This window comes from Falco rusticolus, chromosome 6, assembly GCF_015220075.1.
Source record: "Falco rusticolus isolate bFalRus1 chromosome 6, bFalRus1.pri, whole genome shotgun sequence".
Taxonomy (NCBI): Eukaryota; Metazoa; Chordata; class Aves; order Falconiformes; family Falconidae; genus Falco; species Falco rusticolus.
Window position 1 is genome coordinate 73,683,998 of NC_051192.1, and position 25,716 is coordinate 73,709,713.

General features: G+C 37.6%; 1 protein-coding gene across 1 annotated transcript in view; it reads left to right on the forward strand.

Moving 5' to 3' along the window:
* Window positions 1–941: 941 nt before the first annotated feature.
* PRIM2 (DNA primase subunit 2) overlaps window positions 942–25,716 on the forward strand; it is a 127,925-nt gene continuing 103,150 nt past the window's right edge. Inside the window, exons 1-5 of the mRNA XM_037392130.1 lie at window positions 942–998; window positions 1,223–1,396; window positions 2,051–2,154; window positions 2,460–2,539; window positions 7,504–7,624. Coding sequence (XP_037248027.1) covers window positions 1,240–1,396; window positions 2,051–2,154; window positions 2,460–2,539; window positions 7,504–7,624 — 462 coding nt within the window. The 5' untranslated portion in view covers window positions 942–998; window positions 1,223–1,239. The remainder of the gene's footprint in view (window positions 999–1,222; window positions 1,397–2,050; window positions 2,155–2,459; window positions 2,540–7,503; window positions 7,625–25,716) is intronic.

Here is a 25,716-nt window from a genome sequence, read left to right on the forward strand (position 1 = left end):
GGGACACAATACAGAACACAACCTCTGTTGCAGCAAAATGGTCAACCCAGTGGCAAAAATAGCAAATCCTGCAGTTATCTTGGAAAAATGACAAAATTATACAACTGTAGAATGGTTCAGAGTTTATGGGATCATGGAATTAAAAGGAAGTTCCTCAGTGTTTGAATACTGTGCTGAACGTTTCACTTTCAAACCAGCTTAACAGCATCGTGAAACTTAGTGATATTGTGATCCTCAGTTTTGGGTCCTGGAGTTGCCTAAGATTCGGATGACAGTGCTGCTGCTAAGGTGAGCAGGGGGCGACTGTAGATGACCGGTGAAAAACAGCAGTTGTGCCAATCTTGAGGACAGACATTGGGTGCCATGGGAGGACAACTTGGGTAGACACTTTGGAGACAGCAACACAGGTGCCTGGGCCACACGGGGTTCACGCATGGTGGCTGTGCGGCCAGGCCCTCCACATCGGCAGTGAGCCACCGGGGCTGGCCGCGGCCTGCTGCCACCCACAGGCTTTGCTTCGGGCCCCAGGGAACCGCTTTCCTGTGGTAACGTTCAGTATTTCAAACAAGGAAAATGCCAGCAGGCAGGCAGATGGTGGAAGCCACTGCCACCCAGCCACCCACCAGCCTCCCGGAAATCCAAAGGCTGGGGGGAAAAAACAAGCAAAAGCGGCTGTTTCATTTGGTGGCAACTATTTTTAAGGATCTTCAGCCCCGAAAACCACAAACTGACAGAAAGTTGGTTATAAAAAGCCATCCCGCGCTGTCTAAAAACCCATGGGACAAAAAGACCCGCTATAATCTGTTCAGCTACCTGGGCAGACCAGGCCGCCCGGCCGCCGCTGGGGCCGCCGTGCTGCCTGTGCGCACTGTTTGCTGCCTCGCGGGCGCCAGCCAATCGCCACGGGGGGGGCGTGGCCGTGGGGCGTGGCGTGGCGGAAGTGGGCGGGGCAGGCCGTGCGCGGGAAGCTGGGGAGCTCGGCCGCGGCGCGGTAGCAGGTGGGAGTTTCTGTGTTGCGGCGGCGGGCGGGGGGAGCTGCCGTGGGAAGGAGGGGGTTGGTGACCGCGGGAGGGGGCCAGCGGCAGCCCCGGGGCGGATCGGTGGCGGGCGGGCCCCGTCTGACTCGAGGGCTGGCGGCAGCCGCCGTCTTCCCCCCCCTCCCCCTCCCGCCATTGCTCGCGGTGCCGCCTCCCTGGCGGCTGAGCGCGCGTGTCGTACCCAGGCCCGGCGGCGGCGGCGATGGAGTTCTCCAGCGGCCGAACGCGGCTGAAGCAGGCGCGGGTGGCCGGGGACCGGCGGGAGCTGTACCCCCACAGCCTGCAGTTCTACCTGGAGCCGCCCACTGAAAGCATCTCTCTGGTGGAGTTCGAGAGCTTGGCCATCGACCGCCTGAAGCGTGAGTAGCGGCTCCACACCCCCCCCCTCCCGCCCCCCGAAACTTTTGATTCCTCCTGTCATGGCTGTATGTATTTTTGGCGGGCTTAGATGGTCTCTTTGCCTGCTGCTGATGGGAACTGGGTGCCTGCTCGTGCTGAAATGAACCATCTTTAAAGGCAAACGTGTCGCTTCAGGTATTTTTGAGAGCTCTGAGTGATTTCTTAACGAGTGTTCGGTATGTAGCAGCCGGGACTGTATAGTTTTGGTTTATACTGGTGGTTTTCACGAGCACCTTTCATTTTCTAGGTGTTGTGACATATCTGATGTGTCTCAGTACAGCGATTGTGGCTGGGAGTAAGGGTTCCCTTGAGCTCCTGAAAACTGCTGAATCCAGGGTTTCCTTCATTACAGTGGAAACCGATGTTCGAGACTGATCCGTCAATGTTAGCTGTTTCCCTTTCCCTGTGGACTCCATGGGTCTCAGAGTTGAGCAAGCTGCTCTGGACCTGTGGGCCAACTTTAATCTTCCATATTTCTTACCCTTTTGTTCCCCATACTGCTAAAAGCGATTTCTGTGGCCTTACCACAGTTTGTGCATTTCCCGAGACATGATATGGTTAGATTTTTTTTCAATATGTTGTCTCTAATGTGGACTTTTTCTTTTTTTTCCAAGTGCTCAAGGTAGTTGAAAACCTTGGTGTGAGCTATGCTAGAAGTAGTGATTTTTACAAAAGCAAGCTGGAGGCTGAGCTCCGGAAACTTAAGTTTCCTTACAAAGTAAGTAAAAATAAAAAAAGTGAACTCTCTTGCACTTTATCTTGTTTACACCATTCAATAATTCTGAATAAAAGTAGAGGTGATAAAGTACTATTCCTAAAACTTAAATCCTGCCATTTTGACAGAGAAAATGAGTTTTTCTTTGAGTGTATATATTTATTTCTTTAGGATAACCCCCTTCTTCAATAGTCTTACATTTATTGTCTTAAAGATGAGTATTAATACACTGTTGAACACCAATGATAGATAAATTGTGGATTTTTAATCTGGGAGAGATTATTTTTCTGAAATAATATGTTCTGTAGGCTTTGGCTGAGGATGACTATGAGGCAAGAAGAAAAGACCATATCTCCCATTTCATACTGCGCCTTGCGTACTGTCAGTCGTAAGTATTTTTTGGATTGTGCTGTACTCTTAATTTGAAATGTACACAGATATATTGCTTTATTATAGACATAGATATTTTAGAGTTGCCTGGGTGCTAAATAAAAAAGTAGGCTCAAACAGCGGGTTTTTTTTTTTTGGTAGGAACCTGATTTCACCTGTGATGAAAAGAGATACTTGGGATCAAAATTAATATATAGATTTTGTAGTAATCTTACACCGTTAACAACATGGTAGGTGCCTGCTACAGACCATAAGATCAGAATAGGAAGTAGCAGAGGCCTCAGAAGCCTCCAAATGGAGGAAACTTCACCGTGACAGGCCCTGGGTGTCTTTAAACACCCTGACATCTTCTGGGTTGTTCACATTACATCATGCTGCCCTTTCAAAAGACATCTGGGCTGTGGTGAAGGCGGTTTGTGGATGTACGTGATTGATGAGCCAGCTAGGTCTGGGATGCGTGTACAGTGAGGAACAGGTTGTGGATGTGATCAATAGCAGCCTTCACTGCAGTGACTCTGATAGTACAATTTAAAATCCTGAAAGAAGGGAGCAAGTTGAGTAACATTAGTACAGCTGAAATTCTTTCTGCCCTTTTCTGGTCTATGTATATTATTTGCGATTATGAATTAACAAGCATAATACTGGTTTCTTTCTAGTGCTTACGTTAATTGTGTATGTTTTTATAAATTCCCTTAGTCATACTTCTGCTTATTTTTACAAGAAAATACCTTGCTTTATCTATATTGTAAGTTTCTACAACCACCCCCCTGCCCCCGCCAGAAGGTAGTATCCTTCAGTAGCCTGGGACTGAAATGGCCTTGAATATTTAGAAGTTTCTTATTATACAGTTAGTGGCATTTTGAATAGTCAGTTTGGCTTTCATTGTCCTCTCTTGTAAAACTTTAAGTATTTAATTATTATTTAGATGGAACCATTGCTTTTCTCTGGGAGGCAAGGCACTTTGAGGGTGTTGGTAGTGACACATTTGAAGACAAAAGTTCTGCCATTCTGGAAGGTAGAATTGTCTGTTTGCAGGAATCTGATCTGGAATTCAAGAGGCATCTATTTTTGATTGGTCTGTGTCTTCAGGAAAAATGAAGACAGATTGGGTCAGATTCACAGAAGGCAATACAAGACATCTTGCAAAAGCCTGAAGGTTAGGTATTTGGTTCAGGAGTGGAATCCGCTGAGCTTTGTCTACTGTACTGAGAAGGGAGAAAGGTGGAGGAAGGCATATGTGAATGACAGGGGCTAGCATGCTGAGTGAAAGGCTGCCTCAGGCAAACATTTGCCTTTGTGACTGATGTGGTATCTTTCCCCCACTGCCCTGCATCTCTGTAATGACTCTGGAATCTCCTGGAATTAATGATAGCTCTAGATAATCAGACTGCTTTCTTTCCGTATGCAAGCTGTCTTTCTAAAAGAAGATCCTTGGCTTTTGTATGAGAATTTACTTGACTGCAGTGCTTGCTTAGGATATAAATGGGAGACATGGTTCAAACCCTGTGTTTTAGGGAAGTATCTTAAGAATTAGGGTATAGGTATGGCAGAGGTGGGCAGCTTGTTGAAGGTGAACCACTGCGCAGAAATGAATACAAGGTATTTCGGGCCACAGAATCAGCAGGAAAGAGCCTTTCTTTGTAGTCTAGGGGAAAGACCCCCTCTTAGGGAGGAGAGACCTTGGATAGAGCTCCAGGGCACTCTTTAAACTACTTGCAAATGTGTTTTTATGTTTCTGTTTATATACAGATGGCTTGATTCAGTGTTTCAATAAAGCAGCTTGATAGCGTCCACTTAAACTAGCTTTTGTTTGTTTCTTTGAAGAGGTGGGCCTAGTACTTACTGGTAAAATAGAAAATAGCCTCTTAAGCACGGTGAGGTGACCGTGTACTGAGCGTTCTTCATTCTCTCTTGAAAAGCAGCTATTTCAGGAATGAGAGATTTCTATGCTCTAAAACTGGCACGTTTCCCGAAAGATAAAATTGGGAGGCAAGTAGAATATACTGTTCTCTTAAGTTTTTATCATATTAGGTCAGAAAAGTAAACTTGGCACAAATAATTAGGTTAATTGATGAAAGCTATTAAGGTAGGATTGTTCGAAAAAGTGTACTTAAATGGACATAACTGTAAACTAGATTGAATTCAGTTCCGTTAGATTGAATTCAGTTCCGTGTGGCAGTTGTGTTTACCGTCTTGTTCTCCTGTGACACCATGGTTTTAAGTTTCCAGTTGACCAACAGTGCCACCCAGGGGTACAAGTTCACATCAACTTGTTTTTCTAGTCTGCATCAGTTCTCACTTATAAATTGGATTGTTTTGGTTTGGGTTTTACATGGTTTCACAGAAGCATAATCTTCACTTAAGATGGAGGAAATAAATCTTGCCTCTGGCAGCAAAACTCGTTTGTTCAGGAAACTTTCAAACATACTTCTGTGCCTTTTTTTTTTTTTTTTTCCCCTTTCTGTCTGTGAAACTTAGCATGGCCTTTTCTCTAATTACTGTTGTTTTTTTTTCCTGTATGATAATTTAGACTCATGTGGTGAAATTGCTGCCTCTTACATTGACTAGCATTTACTTTTGTGTGCTTTCTGTATCCATGTTCCCCTTGCTATATATCTTTTGAAACTTAAACTGAGGAATTTTCTGGTGTTAGTTGCTTGGTAGAGTAGAGCTCTGGCCCATGCTCAGGCTTTTCAGAAGTTAACATTAAGTTGTTGGAAACTGAACTCTCATATTTAATCATGGAATGTGAGCTACTAGTCTTAGGTTCCAGATTTAGGAGCATTTTCATGTCTTCTACAGTACTTCTGTGTTGATGCTTCATAACAAATACATCAGTCTTCCCTCCCACTCCTTGGGGGGTGAAGAGGACTTTTCCCCTGACCCTGGGTGTTGTTCCCTGTCATGAAAGAGCCTGTTCTTTCATATTATTTTTCTAGTCAGGAATCTACTGATGTGATTTAAACTGTTGAGTATTCTGCATACAAAAAAATTAAGTGACAGAAGACAAGGAGACATTCCTAACATCTATACTTCAACTACCTGCAAGTGTCTCATCTTCAGCAGCAGCAGCTTGGTTAGTTATCTAACGACAGTGACATTGCTTTTCAGTTAAGCTTGTGGTTTTGATAGTAAGTGTTATTACTAATATGTTCTGGAATGAGAGCGTACAATTTTTAAAAATGTAAAAAATGACTATAAGACGTGATTTAAAAATTGATGTATTAAGAAATATGTAAAGATATAAAAAAAAGTGTACATAGTAAGAAATGATGTAAAATTTTCCAAAAAACTTAAGGAAAAAAAAGAACATAAATAATGCCCTAATGATGATATTCCTAGGAAGGTCAGTTTTAAAGTATATGCTGGACATATACAGTAACATAAGCCAACTCATCAGTTAGTTTGTCAACTGTAGGAAGAATCTGAGTGGGTTGTGTGTGTTGTCTTAGAGGTAACAGTTGTATTATCTTGTTTTGGTAACTTAAGTGGCTAGATGGGATTGTAGCCTTTGATCTGCTCTTCTGAAGGACAGGAAGAACAAGACTGGCTGGGCTTCAAAGTAACTATATATGCTTGATTTTTTTTTTTTCCTCTTTTTCTTTTTTCCCCTTAGGAGAACAAAAGCAATGTAAAACTGATAAATTAGGAAAAGAGTAGCATTGTCATATCCTAGGATTTTGTTACAGTCTGAGATAATCACAGAAGAACTGCAGGAGATCAGTCATAAAGGCATTAACTTCCATTTTAAGTTGCACAGACTAATAATATATTCCAAGCGCTGAAACTGTCCACAGGGTTGTACTTTACAGGTTACCGTAACAGAGCCTTTCCATCTGGAATTATAATTTGAATAATAATTACTTTTCTCCAAGCCATATTTCAAGCAGAGGTTTTGTCCACAATAACACAAACAACTCTGTAGCAATTCACTGGTCCCCTGTGGGAAAAGATGCTTATATATTGTAAAGAGATCATGTAAGACTGCAGTATTTCAGTGCTCTGTGAATTGTCATGGCAGTAGCTTACAGCATGGCTCTCAGAGGACGATTTAAAAGGATACTCTCTAATAGCGAGATACATTATCATCTATATTCTCTGCTTGTACGTACAGGGTGGCGTTTGTTACTAGTATTGTGGTACGTGCTTGCTGTAGTCTTAAGTAATGTGCTGATGCCTGGGAATCTGCGTGCTGGGATGTAAAGAGTAACATGATTACATAGAGACTGGTGTCAGTGGTGTTTTTCTTTTAGGTTGTCTGCTGACTCCTGTCCCTGTGCTCTTGTTTATGCTCACCTGCAGTTGCTAATCCCCTTTTGCTCTTTTGACAAGTGTTAGAAGTTACTTGTGTTCCTCAGCCGAGTTTATTGTCATGTATTTTCCTTTGGCCTGCTTCCAGGTGATTTGTTGCCTTTCATAGAGCACTGTTGTTAGAGTATCAGAGATATGTGTGTGTTCCGTCAGCTGGAGATACATTATGATGCCTACTTCCTTTAATTCTCACTTTTTCGGGTAGTAGCCTTATTGGATTGTGATATTAATTTTACGATGAAGAAATACTGTGCTGTGTGAACGGAACCCCCCCCCTGTCCTTTAAATACTGAAGGAGAATGCGATCTGTAGTCGGTGTTCTTACCTAGAACAAGTAAGAAATTGTGAGTACCATTTAAAAGAGACTAGCAGCTTTGATACCTACAGAACAATTTTTAGTGCTGAGATTGACTACCTCTGTTCTTCCAAAACATGTACAGTCATGCTTCTTTGTGTATTGTCTTTTCTGATTGAGCATTCCTTCGTGAAGGTTTCCTGCCTTCTCTTCCAAGCTCCTCAGTTTGGGGGTCCCATGCAAAACTCGGCATTAATTTAATGCTGTATTTACTAGGTTTGACATCTAGTTTATAAAGAAAGAAAGAATGCAAAATCACCAAACCTATTATGGTTTTTTTGGTTGTTTCTTTGCAGAGAGGATCTCAGGCGTTGGTTTCTTCAACAAGAAATGGATCTCTTGAGATACCGCTTCAATGAACTAACTGACAGTTTAAGACAGAAATTCCTGGAACATGTTCACTTATCATTTGAAGCTGTAAGTATGTTACTTTCTGTATTTGTGTTATGTTGCATGTGCCTCTTATTTTTTAAAATTCTCATTAAGATAGTTTTAGTACTTCTGTCTAAAAAATAAAAAGTGCAGTTATGGTTTTAAAAAACAACCACACAGAACTTGTGAATTTGGAGAATAGTGTGCATGCCACAGAAATGTGGATTAAATGATGTAATTTTGTGCTGCAACAAGAGAAGCTCAGTCTGCTTCAGTCAACCAGTCTGCTTCAGTCAGCCAACAACTAAAAAAATGTGTAATGACAAAAGTAAGTTAACAATGTTTACGAAAGCTGATAGGAGGTATTTTTGAATCAAGATTCTGGATGGGCTAGCTCTGGTCTATGTTCTTCAGATATGACATTTGTATGTCTCATCTGTCCATCAGGGGGAAAAAAAAAGTATATAAAAAAATTTGCTTTCTTTTACATGTAAGTGATGAATTATGTGATAATTCTCTTAAAGGTTTCAGTGATAAGAAAGCAATGTCTGTGTGTTTTTCTGACCTGATGTGTGTGTGCAATCCATTCTCATCAGATTACTGATTTCACTCGGGAAATAGTTTTGGTCAATATACGTTTTTATGAATAAACTTTGCCCTGGAACCTTTGCAGTCTACTAACTACTTTTAAGATGGTGGCTTCTTGCTATAGTAACCAAACCAAACCACAGTGACCTGGTGACTTTGTACACAGTACCATTTAATGAATACTGATGCCTGGAAAACGATGTGAAAATTAAAAAGACACGCATTCAAGGAATACTTGAGATAGCTGTTGAGAACGTAATTAAAATTTCATAATCAAAGTTATGAAAATCCTGTATGGATTGCTCAAGAACATATCTTATTGTGTAATTGTCACTGTGGGTTAAAAATAATAAGCTGCTACTTTGCAAGTATATTTTTGATGCACAGTTGTATGTTTTTGCATGCTAAAAATAATTTTGATTCTGCTTGTTTATGCATATTATGTGAGTTACTGGAGCTATAGGTGTGTAACCAAGACTGATTAGCTTTAAAAAAAAAAAGCTGGTATTAGATACAATAGTTAAAAAATTGCTACTGTGTTTATACATTTATATGTAATTTTAGAAGAAATGATGTACAATTAAATAACAGTTTTATTGTTACGTAGACTTCATACATTCACATACATGTAAATTAAACTTTTTAATAGCCCATTTGATTTTGGCCTATTAGGTACCTGCTATGGAGAATGCAGAAGACAAGTTGTGTCCAAAATTCTGTAAATGCTCTTATTCCACAGTTTTTGCATTCTTGTTAGAACTTAGATTCAAAGCTTTTTTCCCTTTTAACTTAAACTCTTTCTAGTTCTTTATGAAACTTATGAAATCCTTTAAAAATATCAAATTTGTGTAGACAACTGTTTTGAAGTGCTTTAGGGGTATTGCAAAAGAGTTCCAGCTGTTACATACCGCTTCATTTTTCTGAGTGGATTAAAGGATTAAAGGAAAATTTCTATTGTGGTTTCTATGTTAATGATTTCAATAGTTTTGCATTGCAGTGATGAACTAGTTTGTTAGAAAGCTCCAGCCTTGTCTGTAGCTCTCAGAGTAAACTTAAATTCATAAAAATTAATGTATAGTTATCACTCTACTAATAGACTTTCTCATAAAATACGGCTTAATTAGAAATAACTTAAATGTTCTAAAATATGTGGGTGACATGCATTCTGTGTTGCTGGATTGAAATACCCGGCACCAATGCATGCTGCTGCTGAAAGATGATCTATGTAGTGTTGAGAACGAATTTGTCTAGCTAAACAGTAACACATGGGCCTTCCTAGGTCTATAGAGAGACTATCGGGAATGTCATTCTTCGGTTCAGTAGACCTTGCAGCGAGCAGTGTGTTTGTGCAGCTGTATTTCCGTTGCTTATTCCCCAGTCTCACATTGTCCTGTCACAGTTTCAGTATTCAGGCTTGTGAGAATAAATTAATGTTTGTAGGAAATAGCTAGGAGTATGGCTTGGTTCTGTGCTATTGAATGTGCCTTCAATATATCAAAATGATTAAGAAGGTTTTACTTCTTTACGTCTATTGAGGCAACAAAGCATAATTTCATTGAAAATGACTTCCCTGTTTCTACTTTTTTCCTCCCTTTTGATTCCAGTGGGAATTCAGGCAAAACGAATCCCTACTTGCACTATCATCCATGAAACATTTGAATACTAAGGAATTCCATACGTATCTGAAACAGGTCTAAACTTCATGGTGTTATGTAGGAGCCACTAAAAAGTAAGGCCATTGTAAATGCAGTATTATTTTTGTCAATGTATTTGTAAGAGGTTTTAGAAAGGAAATGATCTATCCTCTTCATACTTCTGTGTTGGAAGTTACAATGTTTTCAGGCCTTACTGTGCATAAAACAAGATGGAAATCAAACTTTGTGCTCCACCTGTTAGAAAAGGGTATGGTCTTCAGGAAAAAGAATTAAGTTCTGATACTACAATTCAGTTTCTATATTGGTAACTGGATGCACATTCTACTATGGGATTTTAATTCCTTAGGATATCCTAAGAAAGTTACTTGTATTTCTTTAAAGAGAAATGCTTTGCATTTTCTAGATAATCATTCTGCATTTCAGAATTGTAACCTGAGATAGGCCTGAGCTGCTGGGCTATCAAGACTTTGGTGTAGCTATGTCTCTAGTTAACAATTCTAAGAACCACTGTCAGAAGCAATTCTCAGTGTTTAATAAAAGAACTGGTCAACTTTTTGTGGGGAGGAGGAATAAGTGAATTGTCTTGTATGGTTTTGTCACAGTTGTCTTAATTTATAGCACTGACAAAGTGAACCTAACATTGAGTATTCAATCACTGTCACTTACCTCCTTTTCATGTTTGCTTACATGCATGAGAAAGTGAGACGTATTCATATAATATTTTGCAGACTAATTCCTGAGGTTTTGTGAATTATAGATTGAAAATGATTCTTTTATAGAATCAAGAACTCTTCAGTCCTATCAAGGATAATACTTAAGCAGCCATTAAAGTTCTTTGACGACTTTAGTGCCGAAGATCTTATCTAGCAACTTTTTTGGAAGAATGAAGTTGTTAACAACTAGAAGAAAAAAAAAAAATCAGACTTTTTGAATTTTTTTTTGTATGACAGTTGGCTGTGGAGAGTTTGAAATGATAGTAGTTCTGATCTCTTGATTAAAGATAATTTTAATAAAAGAGCAAGAGCTTTCTGAAACTGAAAATAGAAATGAAATTTAATGAAAATGAATGTTTTAATTTTTATAATAGGATTTCTCATGTCTTGGGACTGACATTTATATTGCTGATGGAGCAAAATGCACAGGAAAGGGTTTATTACAATTAAGTAAGTAGTTCCTCTGGGGAGTTTTACCTGTTTATAAAGATGCCCTTTATGTGCAAAAGGAGGGATATAAACTGTTCAAAGTATTAGATTAAAGATAATGACTTCAGTATAATGAATTTGTGTTTGAACATGCATTGGATTATGGTAATTCAAAATCTGTACAATGTGAAAATAAGCTTCTCTACATTTAGTATAAAGTACCGAAGTTTGTAGCTTATGTAAGTTCTTCCTTGAAATATTTTATAAAGCTGTCACTGGATTAAGTTAGTGCATCTTTAGTATTTCTGAGAGAAGCCTCTGGAACCTGGACTTTCTGAAAAAAATGGGAAGTTTGCTTTCAGTTTGTATTTGAGACATTTTTTTGAACCACTGAGAGGTAGATTGCATTTTAGTCACTTGTAGGAAGTAGCTTTGGCCAATTTGTTTTCTGGCAAACGAAGATGCCTGGACTGGTGCTGTGCAGCCTAATGAAACATTGCTGTGGTGCGCAAAATTTTACAGTCCTCTGAAATGTTAGTGTTTATATTATCCTACCAATTTATGCCAGCATGGGCAAGATACAGTGTGTCATGTTGAATAAAATATCAAGAAAGAAGAGTGTAGAAGGAAAACAAGAATCAGACTGGAGGAGCAGCAATGATGGACAACCTTGCCTTATTTATTTTTACTTTTTTCTGTGATGGTGAGGTGTTAATTGTACCGTAATGTGAAACAACAGCCTCATGAATGTACGGATTTCCCTTGTTGCAATTTCTGTACATTTTTAATTATTTACACTTTTATTTTGAACTCTGATGTAGATGTCTGTAGAATGTTACTGAGATTGGGACTCTGCTGGAGTCTTTGGCAGCTGTTACTCTTCTAGTTAGTTGTAAGTGGTGGTGGTGTGGTGGGGAGTTGCCTAAATTAAAGTGGTGTTTTCCTTTTGTTTAAGCATGCATATGTTAGGTTGGATAAGAAGAGATTGTCACATCATGGGTGGCAAGGGCTCATGTTGTGCTCAAGAACAGAGACTGATGGGGATTATTTGAAATTTTATTATTGTTACTTCTCAGAGTGAAAAAACTCAATGGTCTCAACTTCTGAGGGGATGTATTCAGCATCTCTGACAATAACTTGCTTCAGCTTTTGCTTTTTGGCCAGAATTTGGGACAGCAGTGAAGCTATTTTCTTTTTTCCTTTCGGTTAAAGCATTCTGTGTAGTGGAATGAGTGTCTGGCTCTGAATTTGAACATCAAACCTCAGACTTTTTTTTTTAGGGGGTGGAGGTGTTTTAAAGAAGTTTTTGCCTGCAAATAGTATAAAAAATAATATAGACTGTTGTACTTTAGTATCTGAGACTAGTTGTTAGTTAATTTCGATCATTTAGTTTCTAGTGTAATTTTCTAAACAGGTTAGAAGCTGTTGGTATTGAATTAGAAAATAAATTATTTAAGATTTGTGCTGTTCAGACACTTCTAAACTGTTTTAGGTATCTTTCTAAAAATTAAAACATTCAGTTTTGCAGGTGATTTCTATCTTCACAGTCATTTATACACCTTACATGAATAGCTTCCCCCTCAAAATTGTAGTATTGAGAACTTAAACAATTCAGAATTTAGCATCTTTTCTCAGAGATAAGTTGTGGTTGAACCATGGTGTCAAAGGTAATGTTAACAGTATAGCCTCCTTTCCAGTAAGCAGAAACACTGAAGAAATTTAACTTTCAAACTTTACATTTGACAGTAGCTAAAACTTTTAGGGGCAAACAGAAGTGATTTATTCAAATATTTAAAATCCTGCTGTCATGCATAAAGCATCTAATTGTTCATCTTAGAGCACTGGACTTAAAGGAACATTTGCTAAACTTTCTAATCAGTGCTTCTCCAGTTCTCTTGTTCAGTGAAACTTGTTTTTATCCTTATTGCACGCTGGACCTAGGTCTGTAATTTTGTGTGTCTTGACTTTTTATGAAATACTTTATAGATAGCTTGCTGTCAGGTGTCCATCAAATTTTGGGAACTGTTTAAGGGACAGCCTTTTGATTTTAGTGTTACGTGGTTTGTCAGCCTTTGAATATGTTCAGATGTGAGAGTTTCCTATTTCTGATGTTTCCTTGTCCTGAAAGAAGTGCTACATTGCCTTTCTTGACGCTTTGATGTGGGACATTCAGTATGAGAAGAAGATTCTGCTGTATAATTGTTTCTTTCTTTTTTTTTCTTCTTTTTTTTTTTTTTTTAAATAGAACAAGAAATACTTGGTAATCTGTTCCCTGTTTCTATCACAGTAACAGGAGAATCATGGAATGGTTCTGAAGGTATTTCAGAATGTTTTCAATCTATTCTGTACTTAAAAAAAAATAAATTAAGGGACAGTGCTGTCATAATCCAGATAAATAGTGAAACTTTTTATGTATGGCATGTAATTTTGAGCTCCCAAGGCACATTAAATAGTCTATGTGCAAAGTCAGTCATGTAGGGGGCACAGGAAATCCTTAAGCAGCACTCAAGAAGTAAATGCTGACATTTAAGATTACAGAGCCTATGAGAGAGAATATGCAAACACAGGTGTGCAGTTGAGATTTACATTAATTCAGGAAATTAAAGCATTAAAATCTTACTATAAATGAGTAATTACAGCAATGCTGCCTTGACAGTCTCTGGCAGTGAAAGCTACTAATACAGATTTTTCAGATATTTAAAGGGAAATATAATGAATATTTAAAATATTATAGTAATAGAAAATATTTAAATCTCAAAGTAAGTTCTTCAGTACTGAAGGAATTATATAAAGTAAATGGTTTTACAGGTAAGTGATACTCGGGGGTTTAACTAGAAAGTAGTTTTTCTTGCTTGCCACAAGCTGTGGGTTATCTGCTGTTTCCCTTTGTTTAAGTTAGGAGTGCCTGATTTTGTGTCTGCCAGTTTGGAGTTGGGTGACATTACGCCCAAGCCCCATTTTGTCATATAACTTTATCAGTGAGATTGGTTGTCTGTGTGGTTTTTCACATGTCCTGCTACATACGTACCTTGCCATTCATCCCCCTGTTCCTACACCAGCCTTTTCACTTGTCCTTTTTGCTTTTTTTCTTGTTGCTGGTTATGCATGCTGGTCTCAGAAGCCTTTGAGAAATGACCATACTTACACTTTTTTGTTATAATAGTGCTTTTAGACATTCATAGTGTGAGATAAGTCCTAGTTCATTGATTTGATATTCTGATAGCCTATTTGACATAATCAGAATATTTATGGTAACTGCCACAAGTTGTTACTGAAAAGCTTTCAGCGTGTCTGTAAGTTTCAGGAAAACTGCAAGATATCTGGGTCATTGGCATTCCTAGAAATTCCTGAATTAAGGTGTCAAGCTTGCTATATCGTTCAGTGTTTGGTCTTACACGACCTAACACTGGGAAGCAGTTATCATGATGATGATGATGATAATCTGAAGCCATAAAAGTGGAGCAGATTTATTCTTTCCTTCACTCTGCTGCTTACCTTTTTCTTGCCCTTCAAGGCTGTGTCTATGTATGTTACATTGCATAGTAACTCCTATATCTTACGCTGGATTTTTGCATGCTCCTGAAACGTAAATAGGCAACTCTACTGTATTTTGCTTCTTTCAGCAGTTGTTTTAAGATATTTATGAAAAGTGATGATAGTATTCTCTTTAGAGTTTTATTTATACTTTTTTTTTTCCTTCTAATATATGCCAACTTGTGCTTTATAGCATTAAAGGAGAAACTGGGTCAAAAGTTACTTAGTCACTGGTATCTTCGCTTTTGCTTAGTAGTGGAGTGCCCTGGATTGGCAACTAACATGCCAGTTACTGTAAATTAGTATTTGGATTAATGTTTCCTTAAAAGGAAACTCCACTAGCAGAAGTCTAAATTATCTTTCTTTTCGTTCCTTGTGAATTTAACTTATATGTTAATTTCTGTAATTTTTCACACTTCTTTCTTTCCATGAATTTGACTGTATTTCCTCAGCTGTTGCTCAATCCTTCTGTTTCTTAAAATGACAATCAACAGAACTTTACTCTTCAGTGCCTTTTCATTGAACTTTTCGTATAGGAACTGTCACTCCTCTAATTTATCTTCAGACAACTGCCACGTATTCTGGGACCTTTAACTTAAAATTTTGGGAATAGCTCTGACATACTAATTTTGTTGTTCTGTCCTGTTTCTCAAATCACTCTAGTCCTCCTCTTCTTATCACAAAGTAACCCTCTAACTTCCCCATCTCAGCATCTTGCATTTCTACTTTCTGTATACCCATCTCGGCAGAAGCAATGCCTAATTTTACTCTTTAAATATTGGGAGATTCTTCCACACTGCTTCAGTGAAACTAATAATGTAATTAAGCTGTTCATAACCCTTGTTTTAACAGGGTTTAAATTTTGAAGAAAATTTAACTATTCATTGTCTTTTTTCAAGGAATGAGCTCTCCTGCCAATATTATATTCAATACTTCATCACTAAATTAACTGCATGTAGCATTTTCAATGCTTGCTTCTTGCTGCTTCTTTGTCCTAAGTTCAGCTTCAGGTCTTTCTGGTTTTTCTCAGCTACAGCTTTTACTTCCTCTACTAAAACTACTTTCTAGTCTACTCAGTCATGATTCTCTTCTCTCGTTGTGTAAGGCTGTGGATATTTGAATTATTTTCTTTTAACTTCCTCTTTCTGTGTTGTGGTTCTGTGGTGAGTGCGATAGGATTCAGTTCTTCAAATTTTCTTCTTTTTCATGGGTGTGGTATCACTATTACTCTGGTCTCAACCCTTACGTGATAGCTAAAGATACTTTTTTGCTACTAGCTCTTTGTTTTCCGTTAGTTTTGTCTTTCCCATTTTCTCTTTTGGATGTTCTCCTAGCTTATGTTTGGTGTAGCAAGGCTGTAGTTTTCCTTAGAACACCATTTACTTCTTGGCATTGTCACAAATACCTGCTTTGAAGACCTCATTCTGAGTTTTAGCATTTTGTCTGCTTTGCCTTGCATAATTTTAACTGCCCAAGACCTCCCACTTGTTCTTAGGCATCAGATGAAAGATCTGTGCTTTCAGCTGCAGCTGAAGGTCTTCGAGTAGGTGATAGATCTTGTGTTGATTTGGAAGATCCAGTGAACTTCTGGTTCCTTTGCACTTGGTTCTTGTGAAAACTTGCCACAAAACTCATTCATCTTAACCAGCCAGACTTTGTCTCTCTCTGGACACTGTTCAAGTGTCTCTGTTCTTCCCACGTGGACCAAAATGTTCTGTGATTGTTTTCAAAATGCTGTGTTTCTTTGCTTTTTGCCTTTGCCTCTTTCAATAGCGCTTTGAAGATGACAGTTGTTTCATTTGCTGTGTGCATGAACACTTCACAGCTTTGCTTGCCAACTCCCCGTACCTGTATATTTGTGTCTCTCTGTGGTGGTCATCGTTCTGCTGCTTTACTTTCCTTGCAACCTTTTTTTCCTAAAAATCCTAACTCTACCTTCCAGTAACATAAGTCCATTTCTTCTTGTTCTGTCCACTAATTGAGAAAGGTAGGGTTTTTGTTTGTTTGGGATTTTTTCGTCTTCTTTCTGTTTGCCTTCTACACATAAGATGACTCTAATTAGGCTTTCTTGTTGTTTCTTCTTCTAGCCTTTCTTTGTGTGTGGTGGTTTGTAATTTTTGCATGTCCTTTGCCATTTTTAGTGGGGCAATGTCTTTTTCCAAATGCGGTGTCTGCTGGTCAGAATACTCCTGACCATTACCAATTCTAAGATGACATGGAGATCAAATAAATATATTCTTCACACTTCACCCCCATGCCAATAGCATGATACAGTGACTCCCAAGCTGGCGATGGGGAGGTTGCACAACTGCTTTTGTCAGCACTCCTGGTTAGTCGGGTTTTCCTCTGTTTGTACGGGACTGGCTTGGATGTAAAACCATGAAGCGTCTCTGCTGAAATACAGCCTTCAGTTTTAGACCAGATTCTTTTGTCTGATTCCATTCTTTAGAGCCCTTGCAGTGTCTCCAGTTTCCTGGCATTTAAAGGTGTAATCTGCCCCTATTTTAATATGCACGTTAGGAACAAAAATACTGGATTTTAGTTTAAAATTACATAATTGTGGAACTGAATATGTCCTTTTATTTCTGAGTTAAATTCTTCCATGCATGGCTTTTCTGATTGGTTTTGCACCCAGGTAATAGGAGTTTCAGTGGAACTGTTTGGTCATTTGCTCAGAGTGTCTTATGAGAGTGACTTCAAGGACTTTTGACACAATATGACACCTGCTTTTTTTTCCCCCTATCCCTGAGATCTGTTTCACTGTCATAAAGGCAGTGAGATTGGCTTAACACAGATTTTTTTTGACAGATCCATGTGGGCTGTTGCTTGTCTCCTGTGGTTTTTCCTAAGTGCTATCAGGTGCTTTGATTTGTTGCTGTACCTTTCTAGGAATTTAACTTCGTGTGATGGAATGTGGAGTGGAGTAGAATGTAAAGGTTTACCCTAAATTTATGTTTCAGTTACGTTCTGGTTATCATCTTGACTGTTCTGATTTCCTGGACCCGGCCTTCATCTTATCTTCAGATAGTTTGTTCCTTGAAATAGACATATTTCTTCTTTGTTGCTTTCACAACAAATGAAAATTAATAGTTATTATCATGTCTTTATCTGTGGTATAAGGATGATTTATAATTGAATTTAGATTCCTTGCAATGCTTCTGTTCTGTGCTATTTTTCTGCAGAGTGCAGAAGAAATAATCTTCAAAGTGTAGTATATTTCTTTCTGTGTTGCTGTTTCCTCTCCACAGAGCATAAAAATCTTGTGTAAATTATCCTAGAACTTCTTCATCTCTGAAAAGCCTCTTGAAATTTAAAAATAATGATTTTTTTTGTAACTTCTAAGTTACATGCTTTGGTTTTGGGTAACTGTCAGTTGTCTCAAAATTTAACCATCTTAATTTTTTTTTAATGCTGTTACAAAGCACATTATTTTAATAAAATGCTTTGGATCATAGTAATGGGGAAAGAACAACAGATGGGAATGAATAGTCAGTTGGGGGAGCTAAAGCTCTGTAGTGCATCTGCCAGCATTTGAGAGGAAATAGTAAGAACTGCAAAAATAAAAGGAATGAGCAAAATGCATTAGAGTTAATTTTTTTCCACAGTAGCCCTTTGATGTTGAGGTTGAAGTGCTTTTTTAGCAGTTTTAAGCAGTAGAAATTAAACTTCTTTAATTCCCATTTTTATGATCACAGCACTCCTATGAGAGACTTTCTGATATCATTATTACGCTTTCTTCAGAAGCATTTATCTCAGTAGTGGGACAGTTGTATAAATATTTGTAGTTTAGCATCTTGAAAAAATGTTTTATGGCCGCCTTTACTGGGTATGGAAGATCCTAAAGTCAGATTTGGATTAGTGAGAATGGGACTAGTTTGTGTCCTTAGTAAGGACAGATAAAGGCAAAAGAAAATGCTCAATACTGTGTCTGGCCACTAAAAGGCTGTGACTTCGTAATTATGTATTTTGGTATGAGGTGTATAAAGCAAATTCTTCTGTTTGGGTTTATGGTTTTGCATTTCAGAGGCATCACATAATATTTCTTCCTTTTCCAAACAGGATAGGGAAAAACCTTTAAAATTGGAAGCTGTCTAGAGCCTAATTTTACTGTGTGGAAACTTATGCCAAGCTCAAACAGTAACTGTGTCCAAGTAGGCTGCAGTTTGCATTTGTTAAGGAAATGATGCTGAATTTTATCTTTGTTTTCTGCTACTTGAATCTTACATTTGCTTGAAAACCAATGATGCTTGTCTTAGAGGTGACAGCAAAGGTCAGAAGTGACGTGTGTCTAGGTGGCAAATAATGCCTTATTGCCAAAGTTAGCTATAAATATGTATTCTGTCACTTGGCTCCATGCTTAAAATAACAATAGAAGTAAAATTATGGAAGGGCTTAGAGTAGGTCTTTTGAAACACGTATACCATTGGCACTTTAAAAAAACATGGCCGGGTTACTCTCATCCTAAAGTGTTTAATTTCAAAGGAAGTAATAAACTCAGTCTAATCATTTACATTTCAGAAGATAAATTTAAGTGACACCAAGTGGTGGCTTTGTCACAGAATTCACTGCTCCTTTTTATAAAATTGTCTTTTGTTCCTGATAAAGAAAAAAACCTCCACTGATGTTTAGGTTTATGGCTACCTCTTGCAGTTAAGTGTAGTTACATATTAGGGGAAGAAAATCCTAGGGAGACCTCTTTCTTCAGAAGTATTAGCAAGGAATCCAGTTCAACCAGTATGTAGTACTCTTTAGGCCATTGTACTGCAGTCCCAAGGATTTGGTAGGCCAGCTGGTGGGTCTGTTTGCATATTAATGGATTTCACAAAGCAGTCTTACTACCAAGCTACAACCCAAAATAATGGGCTTGATTGCAAAACAACCTGAGTATTGTAGTGGGCTAGCATTGTAGGGGATGGATAGATGATGTGAATCTTGATTAAAACATTTAGGCTTTAAATTAATTGTAGGATTCTTTTACAGACTTTTTTAAATAAAGCTTGATTCACAGGAGAATATAAACATAAATCTGAGAGGGAGAAGTGTTGCCTGGAAGGAGGGAAGAACATGCACTTGCCATTTCTTTGTGCACTGACAGGGTGGGTGAGGAGGGGTCTTTATTTACTCTTCTCTAATGGGTCCTTGAACAATAAGCATGACTTTGTTACTAGTCATGGAGAAAACTAGCATTTTGCTGCAGTAATTCTAGTTGCGTGTATTTATTTGCACATACGGTATTGGACATGTTCTATAAAATTGTGGAATTAAGTAACAGATATGATTGAAGAATATATAGCTACTGGGGATGTCCCTTTTCACCTTCTTAAACATAATGAACGACAGTTTGTAAATGATGCAAAATGCTAATTAAAAGATTTAATTTGGTAATCATCTTGGTTTGATTAGAAACAGATGCTGGTTACCTGCAGAAGTCTAAATGGACCCGTAGAAGATAGCTTTTTTTTCTTAAAATTGGCTACTGAAGCTAAGTAAAACTAAACCACAAACTGTACAGTTACTTATGCCCCCTTTAATGCATCAGAGCACTACGATTCTTACTAAATAGCTTTGTGTGGCGCATTATTTGAGTTAAATAGGACTGTTAGAGTCCACTGTAAGGTTGAATCCTTCTGTACTGGGTACAATACATGCTCTTTCTTGTTGGAAGTCCATTCTCTTCCTGCTTTGAAAAAGTTAGGGGCTTTAAAAAAAAAAACCTGCAAAAAAGGCTGCAATAAAAATGAGATGATGAATGAAAGTATCCTTCCTCCTAGTCTAGCTGAAAACCACCAGGCAACATTTGGAATAGAGTCTAGTCTGAGGCGGATGTTCTGCAGTAACCCTGAATTTCTAAAGTAATGTGAAATGGCAGCTATACCAGCAATGCAGTGGAGAATAGGTATCTTCTACACCATGTTCCTCAGCTTATGATAGAAAAGGTGGGAAGGGTAACCACACTGCTTGTGTGATAATGTGTTCTAGCACTCAGTAGTTAACCAGTTCACACTTGACTGCCACTTACCTAATGGTTTGGGAATGGTGAAAGAGAAGCAAGACCCCTGTAGATCCTCAGTTCTTAGCAATTGATAGTTTTGGATTCCTGGAAGAAACTTAGTATAGACAAAGAGAATGGTGTCATCAAGTTTGCCCTCTTTTTCTGTAAGCATTTTAGACATTCTTTTGGGGCAGAAGAGAAGAGAAAATTGGGAAATCAATAGTTTATTTTTTCAAATGTTATTCAAGAAGAAAAAATTCTTTGGATAATCAAAGTGTTAAGTTCTTTTGTAGTGGATGAGGTTAAGGATGTTTCCAAAACGAATTTATTCTTCACACAGCAGTGAATGCAGCAACTTTGGAAATGTTTGTATTGTTCCTTGGTACAGCAGCATAAAAGATGAAAGAATAGTTTTTGCAGGATGTAATTACATTGCAAGTAGAATTTACTAGCAGCTGTTTTGGACGTAAGCTTCATAAAATGGTCTGCCAACACTGAAATGCTCTTCCCTGCTAATCCTGTGATTGAGTCTAGAGAAACATTTGTTAACAAGTTTCTGTAAAATTGAGTCTGAAGTTAGCATCCTGATTTGTAAATGCAAGAAAACTTCTTGCTATATTTCTCATAAGGATCTTCTGTCAGCTCTTCAGTCATGTGCGACTCTAATATGTATGTGGTGATGTTTCTGGAGTAATCTTAAATGGTTTTGTTCAGTTTTCCTTTTCATGAACGTAGGGAAATTTTTGTCAGGAATGTAGGAAACTGGACCTGTGTCACTGAGTTTCTCTGTGATTAGGGTAACCATGAGTTAGCTGCATAGTTGAGGAAGATCTATAAAATGTCCTTTCTGTGCCCACTCCTGACTTTTTTTTTTTAAAAAAAAAAACAACAAAAAACCAACCCCAATCAGTGTTTCAGTTGATGGATAAGAATATATAATAATTCCAGGTGCAGCCTTTTACATTTTTAGGGATGCCAGCAACCTGAACTTGAGCTAAAATAGTAAGTTGTAGTACCGTGGAAATACAGGTTTTTTTCTTAATTAATCTGTGCCTGGCCAAAATAGAATTGTTACCTGTTAAGAAATGTCATCAGATTTGTTAACAACAGATTTGTGGGCCTCTGGAATGTTTTATTTATGGCCTTTCATGCTTTTAATTGGTAGGACAGCTGGGAGTGATGTCCTTCCCTAATTAAGCTAGTATTTGCTTAACTGCCTGAATACACTTTACATTTATATTCTTAAATGTAATGGTATCTAGGTTAATACATTTATGTTCTAGTTCTAGCTTAGTTTGTACTGTGATGTGTGGCAATGCAGAAGATTGACCAGGAAATTATCATTTTGTCCATTTCATACTTAAAATGGCAATGGAGTAGAGTGTTGAGAGATTGATGCTCTCTTTTTGAGGAGGGTGGTGTGCAATTTGAGTACCAGCTGCTCAGCTGTTTTAGAAGTTCGCTTTCTAAGGACGTTAGTGATGTGTGTACATAAATACCTGAAGCTGAATCTTGGAAAAGGAAAGGACTTGTCCATGGAGTTCTTGTTCCTTACTGGGAGACTTAGGAATGGCAAAATTAAGTAGTTGTGCATAATATGTGTGTGCATCTTTATCTCTTCATTAAAGCAGAGCAGGGATATCAAACTTACTTTGAGGTTGTTGGACTGCCTTACTGCCAGTGTTTGTTTAACCAAGCATTACATATTAAATTATTCATATTTTAATCTAAATGTATGTGTCTTTGTGTTTCTAGGACAATTCTGTGATTAAAAATCAATGAATAAACTGCACATAGAAAACAGGAAAACTAGAAATAATACAACTTGTCCCAAATTCTTGCTTGCTTCCTTTCCTCTTATGCCTTCCCTTTTGATGTCTTGATTTTTGTAATTCTTCTAAGTCTCAAAACCTTACGATGGCGCATTGAATTGTTTCAAGCTATGGTAGGTGACCTGCTGTCACTGAAAAGGGAAGATCCTTTTCCTGGTGGTATTGTTCTTTGCTTGAGTGAAGCGCAGACTGACTTGGTGATTAGCAGGTTCAGTTTACTAAACTGGCAACAAAGGTATTATTCAGGTATTAATGAGGCAAAACCAGTGTGTTGTTTTCTGTGGGGTGAGTTGAATCGGTTCAGCGAGGTTGGTCAGATGGGCACCAGATGACACCCTCAGAAGAATTCTGTGGGTTTTTTTTTCTTTGTTTGTTTTGTGTTTAAAACTTTTGAAAATCACAGTATTTTATGTGGCAAACATCATTGAGTGCTGTCAAAAGTTAAGTCTGTTTATCTTTCTGATCTTGATTAGAATCCTAAAAGCTGTATTTAATTGTGTCTAATTTTTTAATGATTACCGGAATGTGTTCTTGCAGGTGCCATTTAGAGATGAAATTACTAAATGTACAAATTGTTCTTTGTACATTTATACTAAATGTACAAAGTGTTCTTATTTCAATATAAGAAGAAAAGAAAAAGCTTTTCCCAGCTTCCTTGAACCAAGAAAAATTGGGATACATGTTTTATGATGCTTTGTATACAGAGGTAGAGGCATGACCTAACTGAAGGTCTGAGTCAGAGTTTAGACTATAAGGAGTGTATTTTCATTGCACTGCACCTTCAGTCAATTTTACACAATTTTATGTGAAAATGGTGAAATCTTTATGCCAGGTTTTTTTTAACATTCCAGTCTTTAGGAAAAGAAGTTTTATTTTTAAATGTGTTCTGGAGCCATCTCACAGATTTAGTTAGGAACTAGGGATATCCCTGTTTCTTCTTCCTCTGTCTCCATTAGCTGAAAACATCAAGGCAATGTGAATTTAGTGAAAAGGCAAGGAGCAAAGTGTTTGTAGGGCTGCTGAAGGTTTGCCTTAATCAATAAGGTGCTTGAGGATGTAAGAAGAAAATTATTGAACAGCTTTATAAGTATTAGGTATTTATATGGTAAATACTCTTTTGCAATAATATTTGTTTGTTTAAAATATACAATTTCTGATGAAACTGTGTTTTCAGTAACACTGTCCACAGTCTTATCCAAATCTTTACTTGTGGCCTATTAATTTGTTTTTCTGGAGGTTTCATCAGGGTCTTGTTTTCCCCAGCAATGTTAAATTTTTTTTGGTAGTGAGATGCAAGAAAATGTAAAATCACTGTGATTTTACATATGTACAAGTTCAATGTGGTCAAGTTACTAATGAAGTAGGATTTAGACATCTTGTGAAGTTTGGAGTCAGTATAACTATTGTATATTAAACTAAAATTAATATACAATATTAAATTAGTTGTAATTAAATGTAATACTGAATAAAATGGTTTTGTTGATGAAAATGAGCTAATTGTTTTTCAAAAAACAAATAGGCAAGGAATCCTTGCCTTTCCATCTTTTCATTGTCCCCCCAGTATTGCAAAGCCTGTCTGTAAAACAGTCACTGGACTGTTTTAATGGCTTTCTGTAAAAAAACCCAAATAGCTATCCTTGGCTCGGTTTGATGTTTTTTTAGTGAGATACTCTAGAAGTAGTAATACAATTGTAACCACCTAATAGCTATACAATATGTTGGGCTGTTTTTATTTGAAGACGGTTTCACTGAGGGTTTGGAATGACTTGGTAGACTGGGCTCTCCTAAGCAATTTCTATTGACAAAGCATAAAACTGTTACATTTGAAGAGTGGAAGCCACTACTCTGGAATTAAAATTAAAACTTTGGTCTATACAAGGTGAAAGGCAAGCCTGCAGGCTGATACCAGTGACATAGATTCCTACTTACTTAAAGAAGAAATGCATCATCTGGGAGGGAGTAGCACGGTTCTGGTAGCTCTGCATGAAATTCGTATATAGTTCCTGTGTGTCACATTTGAAAAGCAGGAATCTTTCGAAGACTTAACAGGAATAAGATTGTTAGTGGGAGTATTTTATAGGAGGTGTTTTCTTGTATCTTTTACACAAGCACATTTAGTTGTTTTGATACAGCTACTTTGTTAAAGAAAAATGGTTTCCTTACTTTTTTTTTTTTGGTTTTCCCTGTTTGTGTTTCCCTGCTGTTTTTCCCTGAGTATTAGATTTTCACATGCAGAAATACAATGATGCTGTGTATTTCCTCTGTCTTCAAAGTTACAGTCTTCTGACTTGCTGGCAGCTTTATTATTATTGTTTTAAAGCTGATTTTCCAGAGAGAGTACTACAGAGGACATCAAGATGTGGACAGGGTAACCATAAGCCTTCTAGAAATCACTGCTTTGGCTATTTCATATGCATCTATCAAATCACTTTCATAGGGGATTTGCTGAGCTACTTCTCCAAATTTGAAATTAAATGGTCCTTCATATGAGTCCCAAGAAAAGTATTTTCCTTCATTTTCTCAGTTTTTTCCAACTGAGAAGGAGGAAAAAAGTTTTGTGTAAATAGTACTTAACTGCATAGAAGTGTTGGTCAATGAATTTAGACGTACAGTGAAGAGACTGAACTGCTTACACATATCCTTTTTCATGGAGAGGAAAGCCACTGAGTGTCATCTTTATATCTTGCATTTGGACTCTGGATGTCTATTGCATGCAATAGCCTTCGCGTGGTTGCTGACTAGTCCCTAAAAGCTATCTTGACTGCAGCCTTGCATTACCTCTCCATAGGTTATTGTCCAGTTTATGTAGAGCAGTGTCACACAATGTGTTATATTTCGGTGACATCTGTGTTTTGGGAAGATATTCTGTGTGTTCCTTGATGCTTAATCCCTTTCAGTCAGGGACTATGTCCGTTATACTTTATCAGGAACTTGGTGTGCAAATATTTAAGACTTGTATGTAATGAAGTTACTAGGTATCATTGCTGGATTACCATCATGTATGATCTATTTTATCACAGTGCATTATTTATAATTTTATTAATTTATTACTTTTTTTCAAGTTCTAAACCCTGAGCTTAATCATGATTTAAAGCAGAACAATGCAATTTCAAATACTGTTAACTGTTTTCTGTTGAATGAAACCCCCAAATGATTTATTTACTAAAATCATAACAATATGCTAATTTTAAGTGTGGCTTTTTGACTGTATTTGGTGTGTTATTAAATAGCCAAAAAGCATAGTAACTATCTATTTATGTAACAGAAGTATTTAAGCTTTTATATTAGGAAGTGTAACATTGTCCATGATTTTTCAGGCTAGAAATTTTGGTTTAAATACTTTAAGCTGTTGAATTAGAGCATTGCTGCTTAACTTACATGTTTCAAGAATTAG